At 36.3% G+C, this 12,009-nt stretch overlaps 1 protein-coding gene across 1 annotated transcript; it reads left to right on the top strand.

The window, feature by feature from the left end:
- Positions 1 to 4,115: 4,115 nt before the first annotated feature.
- LOC149256763 (uncharacterized) lies at positions 4,116 to 7,938 on the top strand. The gene is made up of 2 exons (XM_089460859.1): positions 4,116 to 7,344; positions 7,452 to 7,938. The coding sequence occupies exons 1-2, from the start codon at positions 4,458 to 4,460 to the stop codon at positions 7,898 to 7,900; spliced, it is 3,336 nt and encodes a 1,111-aa protein (XP_089316985.1). The 5' UTR covers positions 4,116 to 4,457; the 3' UTR covers positions 7,901 to 7,938.
- Positions 7,939 to 12,009: the final 4,071 nt, after the last annotated feature.

Raw genomic sequence — 12,009 nt, 5'->3', positions numbered from 1 at the left:
GTTCTTCAGAGGCAGAGCAACATGCAGTTTGACATCGTTTCTAGAGCAGTTTCCTCGCTAAGAGGGAGTGTTAGTTTTTGGTAGCATCAGAACTGTTCTAGACTTGAAAATTGGTGGAGAGGCTAAGGAACATGAGTTCTAAATAACGTAGAAACTATTTGGTAAAATTCCATCGAGATTGTATTTTATTAAAATAATTAATATTTTTAATGGGGTTCCTAAGTCTAAACTTAGGAAAATTAAAATATTAAGGCGTATTAATCAAAGTACGAGTGAGAATGATTTAGAAGGCAGATCAAGTCAAGTTTTAATCTTAGCCATTGATTAGAGACTTAATCTTAGCTGTTGAAGTCTCAACGAGAAAATTATAATAAGGAGGCTTGGGGTTCATTTAGAAACACACGGAGAGAACAAATTGATCTAGAGTCGATTTCTCGGGCTAGGAAGCTGAGAATTCGACCTGAGAAATCAGTTGCAATAAAGGGGCAGGGATAGTTCAACAGTACTAATAGAGAGGCAGAGAGAAGATACTAAAGGTAGCAAAGCACTTAAGAGGACTGACGTTGGGCCAATTTGGGCCCACATAGGCCTAATGCAGAGCCAGAAGGGCCAGCGTAGAAGCAGAAGTTGCCCTCCACACAGAAAGTCGGAATTGCCACAACAACCGGGAAGGTTGACGCAGTAGGCAGAAGAGACAGCGCAGAGTTGATGTAGAACATGTAAGGCTGACGCAGGGCCAATGCAGAAGTAGCCGAGGTTAGCCATTTTTGCTGCCGGATCAAATCGAATCTGCCAGGTGAAGTGAGGTAAAACTCAATCAGTTTTTCCGCCATTGTATTGTCTATATCACTGGATTGTTGGGAGGGCATCCAACATTTGCATTCAGAATTACTACTTAATAATATAAAACTCTTAGAGTTGTTGCACTGGTTTTCCTGCATTGGGTTTTTCCGGGAACTATTTTGTCCAAAAATAATTGTGTTTTATGTATCTTGTTCTTTGCTCAGTTTTCTATATCATTTAATCAAATATGTAAAGTAGTTTAGGCTGCAGAAGTAATTTTCTTCAGTATTCAGAGAATAACTTGATAATTTATATTAAAATCAAGTAGGTGAATTAGATTCAGTTTTGATGCAGTAGGGGTTCCTTGGAGTAGGAATTTTCACAATCACTACAACCATCACTGAGCCTTGCACAAGAACATCAATAAAGGCATATGACCTCTAGAACTAGTGGAATTGATAACCCATTAGAATCGCCATATAAACAAAATGGAACCTCCAGGTGAAGGAATTGCAAACAATATCAAATGCCTACTCCTTGTTCACTAGCAAAGAGTAGATATAGTCTTGATCGTTCTCCAGGGAAAGATTTCTTCATTACTTCGCTCCCTGACAATGGCGCAAAATGTTGTATCTTTTTCTCGAACAGAGTTCTTGGCTACGAAACTGTGTCAAGAAACCAACATGTCCAAACTTTAGGTTCAAGTTGGACCTCGAACCAAAGGGGGCTCCCTCAAATGTTTTGAAGATTTTTTTAACGTTGTTCACTGTAACTGGACAAGAGCCTGTGAAGCACAATGACCATACCTATGATTTATAGTTGTGGTTGTTGATTAATATATAATATTTGCCTAGAAATAAAACCCTCTATTTTTTAAACTTGATCTAAGAGCCAACATACTATTCCGACAGAATAACATAGTTCAATGGTGCGTGTGACCCAATATTTTATGCCACTATTCACTGATGTCTTGACTCTACACCTTCTCTACTTTAGTGCTCAAAGCAACGCAGTCTTCTACATCCAATTTGTAGAGGTTCTTCACCCAAACCTTGATCTGCTTCTCCTGTCTTGAGGCTATATGATGAAGGAAATCCTTTCCCTTGCTAAATATAACATCGTAGCCACGGTCTTCCAATATGGAAACTGAAACCAAATTCTTCTTCAAACCCTAAACATACATGGCATCTTTTAATGTGAGAGGAGTACCAAACTCCCTCTGAAAGGTAACAGTACCGATGTCGGTCGCGCTATACCTCCCATCATCTCCCATCTCGATGTGCATATGGAGGTCCTTCTTCTCCAAGTCATTGAAGAACTCTTTGTTTCCAATCATATGGAATGAGGCTCCACTATCTAGATACCACATACTACCCATCACTGATATCACCATGCAAGCGATGATGGTGCAATCCAGTTCAAATTGTGAAGCAAGAGCTTCACCTGCCGCTCCTCGTAAGGGCTTCTTACTGGCCTTCTTGTGCAGACACTTTGTGGCATAGTGTCCCAACTCATGACAGTGAAAACATTTAATCCTCAACATGTCCTTCTTCTTGCTGCACTGATTGGAATAGGATTTGGAATGGGATGGATCCCCCCTTCCCTTTCTTCGTCTTTCCAGCTAAGGAACAATTCTCCCCATCATCACATGATGACAAATGCTCTAAGAAGAATATGTAATAAACCTAATATCAAATATGTAATGGGAAAACATAATTTATTAAGTAAAATTTCCAACTATTACATTAGAGATGGGGGTTATAATGACCCCTTTCTAAAAACACATTGAAATCCTCCTACCATGGATGTAAAGGCCTGACTCACACACTATAGATTATTTCTATCATTTTCTCTCTCTTACTAGATTTTAAATCGTTATTTTAAATATAAAATAGATGTGTTGGAATATTGTTAAACATTAAAGAATTTGGCATATGTACACCATGCGAGGAAGCAACATGTACCCTCTTTTAGATCATCATTTTCCAGCACAACAATTGGACAATCATCCTTTTTGTCTCATAATATCTTGATTCTCCTAAACATTCTTCTTATAATTCCTCAAATATTCATTTGATTGTAAATTATGGCTAATGCACATATGTGAAATACCTATGATCAATCATAATCATTAGCCACCTATTGGAAACTTGCTATTAGAAACTAAATATTCTAATATTTCATTTTATTAGAGAAAAGTTTTATTAGAAACTAAATATCTCATTTTATGAGAGAAAAGTTTTCTTAGTGTGTTTGAGTTTTAACATTGTCAAAAGGTCAGGGTTGGAGTGTTTAGATCTTAATTTTTCTCTAAACATTTCTAAGAATAAAGAATGAATTTTTATTTTAATTATAAATTAAGCATAAAAAATATAATACTTTTCATTATAATTATAAACTAAGCTTGTTTATTACCAAAAATATTACAAGAAATAACTATTATTAAACCAAAACTATTAATGAATGGAAGAATACAAAAACACATACCATTATTGAATACCCAAACCAAAATTACGTTTAGGGTTTTACTTTGTCTTATTATCTTAATAAAATCAGAAAGAAATGTAAATGTGCTCATTTATGTGTTTTCTTAAGAAAATATACATTTTTTAATAGAATCATACATATTTTTTATAAAGCCGTATTATCATTTCTATAATAAAACTTTTATATATGATTTTTATTAGTATTTTTTAATTTATTTAAATACAAAATTTAAACTTATATAGCAAATTCTATAACGGAATGTGATATATATATAAAAAAAAAAAAAAAGTAGTAATTCGTTACTTTTATTTCGTTAAAAAAAAAGCATTTCTTCGCCAAATGATAAGGAGAACGATTTTTTATTAATTAGATGGACTTTCGTTTATCGAGAGGCAAGGAGAAATATTTATGATTAATTTTATAGACCTTTATTTATTTATTTTAGGGTGTGTTAGATTTTTTATTAATTGGATGGACATTTTACTTTCGTTTACTGAGAGGCAAGGAGAAAGATTTATGAATTTTATTGACCTTTTCTATTTATTTTAGGGTGTGTTAGATGTTTTCCAATTTATTTTACCGTACATTGAAGTAATATTTACCTTAACGTTTTAAGTAATATTGACTTTTAAATGATTTTGGACACTCATTCGACTCGCTGGGGACTCGGCAGTGCAAATGCCGTATTCCTTCCGTGGTTGAATACGGCAATTCACTCGCATTTAGCGTTATCCTCACGGCGGTCGTTAGTATAAAATTAATTATATTATTTTGGCCAAGTATATATATATATTTTTGATTCTTCTTACGCACCTTTATATCCAATGCGGTTGTGATAAAGGAAGAGCCGTGTGCGTAGAAGTCACGTTGAGGATGGATAATGAGTGGTATCAATAACAACTCCACTGAACATGATTTGTGTGGTATCAATTCACTCCTATATCGCCTTACCCCCACGGCGGCCGTTGGTCTTCGCCGGGCGAGAGAAGAAAAACAAATTAAAGATCCATCCTCCGTTTCGGACTGCCACTGTCTCCACTGGTTGTCTTCATGTATTTTTTATTGCATCCTGGAAGAGGATATCCCCTGAAAATGATTTGTGTGGTATGAATTTACACCTATATCGCGTTATCCCCACGGCGGCCGTTGGTCTTCGCGCACGAGAGAAGTCAAGTTGAGGATGGAGAATGAAAATTAACCGACCGGAACATCTCGAAAAGATTCTTGCCATTCTTAATTTGAGTCTCTTCATTCAATGCAGCAGCAGCTATATAGCTACTACATTACCAAACTCCATTTTCTCATCACAAACCATTCTTTCTGTCACGCAAGAGATGCAGATTACCAGAATGCTTCTCCTCGCCGCCCTATCTTTCATTCTCTTTCTCAATCCTCCCTTTGTGTTTTCCACACCCATCGCCCATTTCCCTCACCATCCTCCTCGTCTCACCAATGCTTCCGATCAACACGCTCTGCTTGCATTCAAGTCTGCAATCACATATGATCCCTCCCACTCCTTAGCCACGTCTTGGATGCCAAATGTTTCGTTCTGCGAGTGGACGGGCATCATATGCAGCAGGCGCAGGCAGAGAGTCGTTTCCCTAAATCTTACAAGCATGGGATTAGAAGGTACTATCTCACCCCTTCTCGCCAATCTCTCCTTTCTTAGAGTACTCAGCCTTGCCAATAACAGTTTTCACGGTAACATTCCCTATCAAATGGGAACCCTATCTCGCTTAAAGAGGCTCCGCCTGTCTAAGAATCAACTCCAGGGTTCCATGCCGCCCACTCTCGGTAGCTGCCGCAGTTTACGGAACTTGACTCTCTCCTATAACAATCTGACAGGAAACATTCCCCCACAACTATGTGTTCTCCCCAACCTAGTATTCATGACCTTGGCTGTTAACAATTTGACGGGAACAATCCCGGACTGCTTGGGAAACATATCCTCTTTGCAGTACTTAGAATTAGGTGACAACAACCTTCACGGCAGTGTCCCTTCCGAATTGGGTATGCTAAGCCAGCTCATCCTTCTTAGCCTGGATAATAACCATCTCACGGGACGCATTCCGTCTTCGTTGTCCAACTGCACCAATCTTGAAGTATTGGATATAGGTTTTAACCAATTAGTTGGCCACATTCCGTCGGAGTTGTGTACCAAGAAGACCGCCCAGTTAAAGCACCTCTTTCTGGGTGCTAATCAGCTGAGTGGCAGCGTTCCTTCATCCCTCTTCAATTGTACCAAGTTACAAAGGATGGATTTAGAATACAACCAGCTCAGCGGAATAGTGCCTATGGAGTTGGGTAAATTGACACATCTCCGGTGGCTTGGGTTGGGCGGCAATTACCTTATTAGCGGCAACACCACGACATGCCCCATTCTTACTGCTCTTAGTAACTGTTCCGATCTACAACTTTTAGACTTATCTGAGAATAGCTTCACTGGGCAATTGCCGTTTTCTATAGGCCACCTCTCTACAAAACTCGACATCTTAGACTTGGGTATCAACGAATTCGCTGGGGAAATACCTCCGGCTATTGCAAATTTAAGTAGCTTAATATTCCTTAGTTTAGAAGGTAATTCTTTTACAGGGTCAATTCCATCTTCAGTTAGTATGCTTCAGAAGTTGGAGAGGTTATATATGGATTCCAATAATTTACAAGGGAACATCCCAATGGAAATTGGGCAGCTAAAGGGTTTAGGTCTCTTATCTATTTCTGAAAATAATTTGTCTGGAAAAATCCCTGATTCAATTGCTAACCTCCAACAATTAAGATATTTAGATCTTAATCATAACCAGTTATCAGGAAACATACCTGCAAGTTTAGGGAAATGTGTGAACTTACTACTGCTAGATCTATCATACAACAAGCTTAGTGGGCACATACCTGAAGAGCTTGCAGGCCTTGCAAATTTAGCCTTCTATTTCAACTTGTCAAACAATTTATTAAGTGGCCATGTACCTTTAGAACTAGGAAAGTTCGATATGCTTCAAGCCATAGATATTTCAGCAAATCAAATAACTGGCTATATTCCAAGTATCGTCGGAAGCTGTAAAGAAGTAGCATATCTGAATCTTTCTTACAATGCACTTGAAGGTCCAATTCCAATGTCAATCAGTGAACTTCTAAGTCTTCAAGACCTAGATCTCTCCTCCAACAATTTGTCAGGTGGAATACCTATATCACTAGCAAATCTCACAATGCTCCATCACTTGAATTTTTCTTTTAACAAGTTGTCAGGAGAAGTACCTAAAGAAGGAGTTTTCAAAAAGATTAGCGCCACATCACTTATGGGAAATCTTGGTCTATGTGGACCTTGGGTAAATCTACCACCGTGCTATGCTCATAAACATAAAAGTGTTTTGAATCTCAAAAGAGTTATCATACCAGTTGTTGTTGTAGCAATTGTTGTATTGTGTTTGTTTCTTGCAATATTGTGGAGAAAGAATTGTAGGAGAAATATTCAGAGAGACACTGGTCCATCATTAAATGTGGGGCATCGAAGAATCTCCTATGCAGAGCTCGTCATTGCAACAAATGAATTTAGTGATGCAAACTTGTTAGGAATTGGTAGTTTTGGAAAAGTGTACAAAGGGATTTTGAATGATGGCACAATGGTTGCTGTCAAGCTTCTCAATCTACAAAATGAAGGGGCTCAAAAGAGTTTTGATAGAGAATGCAAAGTTTTGGGTAGGGTTAGACACCGGAATTTGATTCGGGTCATAACTTGCTATTCAGATCTCCAAATCAAAGCTTTGATATTTCCATTAATGCCAAAAGGAAGCCTAGAAAAGTGGTTATATCCCAATGATGGAGAACAAAGTTGTTTGAATTTGATTCAAAGGTTGAATATAGCAATAGATGTCGCCCAAGGCATGACATATCTCCATCATCATTGCTTTGTTCAAGTGATTCATTGTGATTTGAAACCCAACAATGTGTTGTTGGGTGAAGATATGACTGCATATTTAATAGACTTTGGCATTGCTACTATATGTTTTGCAAATAATGAAGATGGAGCTCTCACTTCCACAAATGCACTCAAAGGATCTACCGGGTACATTCCTCCAGGTATTATTTAAATTATATCCCATATGAAGCAATCTTATGATTTTCTTATGTTTACTTAACATTTTCAATTAAATTAAAAAACTTAAGATGAGGATCTATGAATGCAGAATATGGAGTGGGAGGACAAGTTACAACCAAAGGTGATGTTTATAGCTATGGAATAGTGCTATTGGAAATGCTCACTAGAAAGAAGCCCACCCATGACATGTTTGTAGAAGGAATGACATTGCACAAATGGGTGGGTAGTAGTTTTCCAAACCAAGTACAAGAAGTGGTGGACATGGGTCTATTAACGAGGACTGGTATATGCATTGAAGAAGATAAAGATCTCAATTGTCTCAGTGCACTGATAAATGTGGGTTTGCTTTGCACAAATGAATCTCCTCAAGGACGACCTACAATGATGGGCATCCTAAGCACATTGCAAAACATCAAAGACACTTTTTTGAGCACTACTTCCACTCCCAAATTCCAATCAAATCTAACACATTTGTTGGGTAGTACAAGTGCTACTATGAACAACATTTGTGAAGGTCAAAGTTCTTCCACATCTTAGTATATTGCAACAAAGTAGTGGTTATATGCTTCTTTGTACATAAATCTTTGTTGTTGATTGCATATAAATGTTTTATAATTGATTGCATGTAAATGTGAACAATACACTTATATCTACTCATGAGTGGTGTTTTAGAAATGTGTTTATGATTATAGTTTATTATTCTATCTTTAAAAAACAATTATATTCAATATCCTTTACATCTATATGAATGTGTGACACTCTTCTGGTACTAAATACAAGAAGAATTTTGTATTTGTTATGTTTTTTAGTTTTTATACCACTCTTTAGAGTAAGGGTAAAAAAGTCTATCTTTCACTTTTAAAACTTGTCATAACCAACATAAAAAATGAAACTACGATCTAATTTAAAGGAACAAGAAAAGTTAATTAACACACATCTTTGACAATTCAAAGGAACAAGAAAAGTTAATTAACACACATCTTTGACAATTCAGACTAGCTTTAACTTTAAGTAATCATAGTTCACAAATTTTATCTTGCCCCATCTTGAGAACTTTATTGTCATAACAGCTACCAGGAAAACATATAGCTTTTCTATCTTTAAATAAATTAGTAAATCTCATTTCTTTTAAGAAGTGAGCATTTTGTATCTAAAAGCATGGTGTAGGATTCTGTAGTTAAATGGTGCGATGATGTTTACAACAACAAGAGTTTTGAGTTTTTCAGAGGAGCATCTTTGTGACTAACAGGCAGCTATATCTACAATTCTCCCAACTTTAAATGCACTGTCCGCTTCCATTGCGAGATTCTTTTAAATGCAATTTCCAACCTTCACTTCGCCTTCAAAATCTCCAAGGTGGATAGCGGCAAAGAGGTCCATTTCTCTCTGCGCATTTCTACTCCCAACTTATTTCGTTTTTCTTGAAACAGATTCTGTTAGTTAAGGAAGGGGAATGCAGCAATGGTGGTTATTGAAACGACTTGTTATTGAAAGCAAATTGTACAGAAAGTAGATTTTACATCAAATTTGATCTCAAATTCTCTGAGTAAAGCATGATGGAGTTGTCAAGATTTTTCACCTGTGAAATCTCACTAGAACTTGCTGAAAGGATTGGAAAACTTGCAGTGGTGGAGCCTGTGCATGCGTATTAATTGAAGCAATACACATAACATATTTGTGATTTTTGAAGCACGAGGAAAAACTAAGCATAAATGTGAAGCTCGTTGCTTTGCTTTAGAGATTGAAGAAAAAATAATAAGAGATAAAATGATAATAAATAAAGAAGAGATAAAGTAAATAACACAGTAATATAAATAAAAGTTACATCAAAATACCTATTTATTTTAAAATAAATTTAAATAATTTTAAAGGGGTCAAATTGATAATAATAATAATTAAAAAAAACTAAATTATAATTTTAGTTTAAATTATTATTAATTATAAATAAATTTTATATTCACAAAAAAAATTAAAAATCAACTTAATTATATTAATAATAAAAACAATTAATATATAATTTGATAATAAAAATAATTAATATACATTAAACATATAATTTAATAATAAAAATAATTAATATATATTAAACATATAAACATTTAAAAAATATGCAACAAAATTATTAATAAGATGTAAATATTCATTTCTTTTACACTTTCCTTATTAGTTTTTTCTTTCTTATTTCTTCCCTTCTTTCTTCTTTATAGGGTTCTTATGTTGCTTAGATTCTCAAAAATAGAAAGAAATTGATGGTGCCTTAGATCAGGTAGATGATTATTGAAAGGAATAATGTTAGATATAATCTTAATTTATAGCGAGCCAAAATTTTTAGGGGAATAAATGATGGGCAAACAACTTGAAATACTTCAATAGATATCCAGATATCTTCCCTTTATCATGGATATTCATTCCACTTTAAACCGACTTTGTTACAATCTCCCCTTTACCATGGAGATTCATTCCACTTTAAACAAGATTTCTTACAATTTATCATGGAGATTCATTCTACTTTAAACAAACTTTGTTACAATCTCCCCTTTACCATTGAGATTCATTCCACTTTAAATAGGCTTTCTTACAATACCATCAGCTAATACCCTTACTATACCACATGCCAAAAAACCATCACTCACATTCATATGACACAGGATCATATGGCATTTTAAGAATATTCTAGAATATTCCATAAAGTGAAATCCATACCGCACCAAATAATCATTGACAATTAAATTAAAATTTTGGAAGCCCTATTCCAAAATAAGTATGCCTATCACCATAAATACAGGAAAAAATAAGCACAAATGATCCTAGACGTCAAGTATAAGAGATTTTTTTGAAGGGAAAATCATATTTTATTCAACTTGAAAAACAAGGAACAAAATTACATTCTCCATATGCTCAACAACATTCAATCATATCAGTCTTGCAATTGATGCAAGATAAGAAGAAAGAAACTACTTTGGGGGAATGGGACAAATGTAGCTTTAAAATTTCGAAATTTTTAGAATTGAAGCCCTCAATATTCATATATGTTGTGAATTTTGATTCGAATAGACAGACAATTTGTGAAGAACTATGTTGTTGTCTTGTTGACGATGTTGGACTTGCCAACATTCAAGGGATCTCCCCGGTATGAAGCCCCAACTAGACCTCACACCATTTACTGTAGGAGTCCCATCCAGTATGATGGCACGGTTGCAATTATCTTAAACATATGCCTTAGCTCTTGCTTGTCAGCACATGAGAGTGGTATACTTAGTCTTCAAACAACAAGGTTCGTGTGCCTGGAGAGTGCTTAGTGTAACTCGTGTCTAAGTTCTTTCACTAAGAGGGAGAGGGTAAGAGTGAGTCTCAAGTCGAAAGGGAATAGTCCCAACTCAGTTAGAAACACACAACACAACAGGACCCGTGCAACTTCCTGCTGAGTTGTCAACATGAATGTGGAAATCACAAATAGAAAGTGAACAGATAACACGTACAACACCCAACAGAATAGTCCACACAAGTGCGACGGTCATTATAAAAAGTTTATAAGGATGAACCTGTCAAGTGTTCAACAGAGTAGTCCACTCGGGTGAGACAATGTTAACAACTGATACAACACATTTCCAACAACATATGCACTAAAACAACTAAAATAGTTCAACTATCTTAGTATGGGTTAAAGCAACATGCATTACAAGCATCCAAAGAATAATCTTACAAACGAATACAATACATGTGTGAAAATGTGCTAGCATGTTAACAGACTTCTAAATTAAGTGAAAGTTCCAAGACACATTCGTACACCATACATCACTAAGCCCAATAGTGGGGCATTGGAGCCATTACTCGCTCCTCAAAGAAAAGACTACAGACTCTCAAGGCTATGTGGGAGGAGCCAAGCTGAAAAAGTCTTTTGCATGTACAAATGAGGAGTATATTTAGCCAAGGGTGAACTTGACCCTTGTGACTCTTTGAATTTCCTCATGAATATTTGACTTACATGACTCTTCAATTGACATGAATCTTCAACTTTGTATGTGGGTCTCTTGGAATTCCATGCTACATTACATTGATAACAACAATATGGCCCACAATAGTGATGTGGCTGAGACGACTCATGACATGACTCGACATGACAATACTGGTATGTTCATATTCATGGTGGTGTCCATGTCGAGTTGTAGTGCTGCTGAATGATGAGTGTGCTCTTAGTGTATCATAGCTTCACCTCTGCATGAAAAGGTGTGTGGATCCTTCGATGGTCTTGGAGTTCGCTTGATGTTGCATGTGCATGTATCCCTTTTGCTAGTACTTGGCATGCATCATGTGTTCATCCATTCACGAACAAGTCTCCTAGCATGCATTCCTTGTTCATCCCATTCATCATCGTGCCATGTCTCATCCATGTACCTGTATCTGCAATCACTCATGACTAGACAACATCAAATCCAGAAATTCCCTAGTCTACCATGATGCATCATCTTTCGCTTTCGGGTGGAGGTCACCAAGAGAGAGGACAAGGCTTTTGAAACTGCGAAGAGCATATATCATGTCGGGATGCGAGGCTTCGAGACACTGTCGGGAAAACTGTGCAGAGGTCACTGAGAGGTTGGGTTGAGCAGTCTGGGAAAGGAGTGACACCTCCAGAATCTAGCTCAGCT

The sequence above is a fragment of the Pinus tabuliformis genome, chromosome 7 (assembly GCF_031772625.1).
Source record: "Pinus tabuliformis cultivar Carrire ecotype Pingquan chromosome 7, CPIR1, whole genome shotgun sequence".
Taxonomy (NCBI): Eukaryota; Viridiplantae; Streptophyta; class Pinopsida; order Pinales; family Pinaceae; genus Pinus; species Pinus tabuliformis.
Note: the sequence above shows the minus strand (reverse complement) of the source record. Positions and strands in the feature narration are given on the sequence as shown.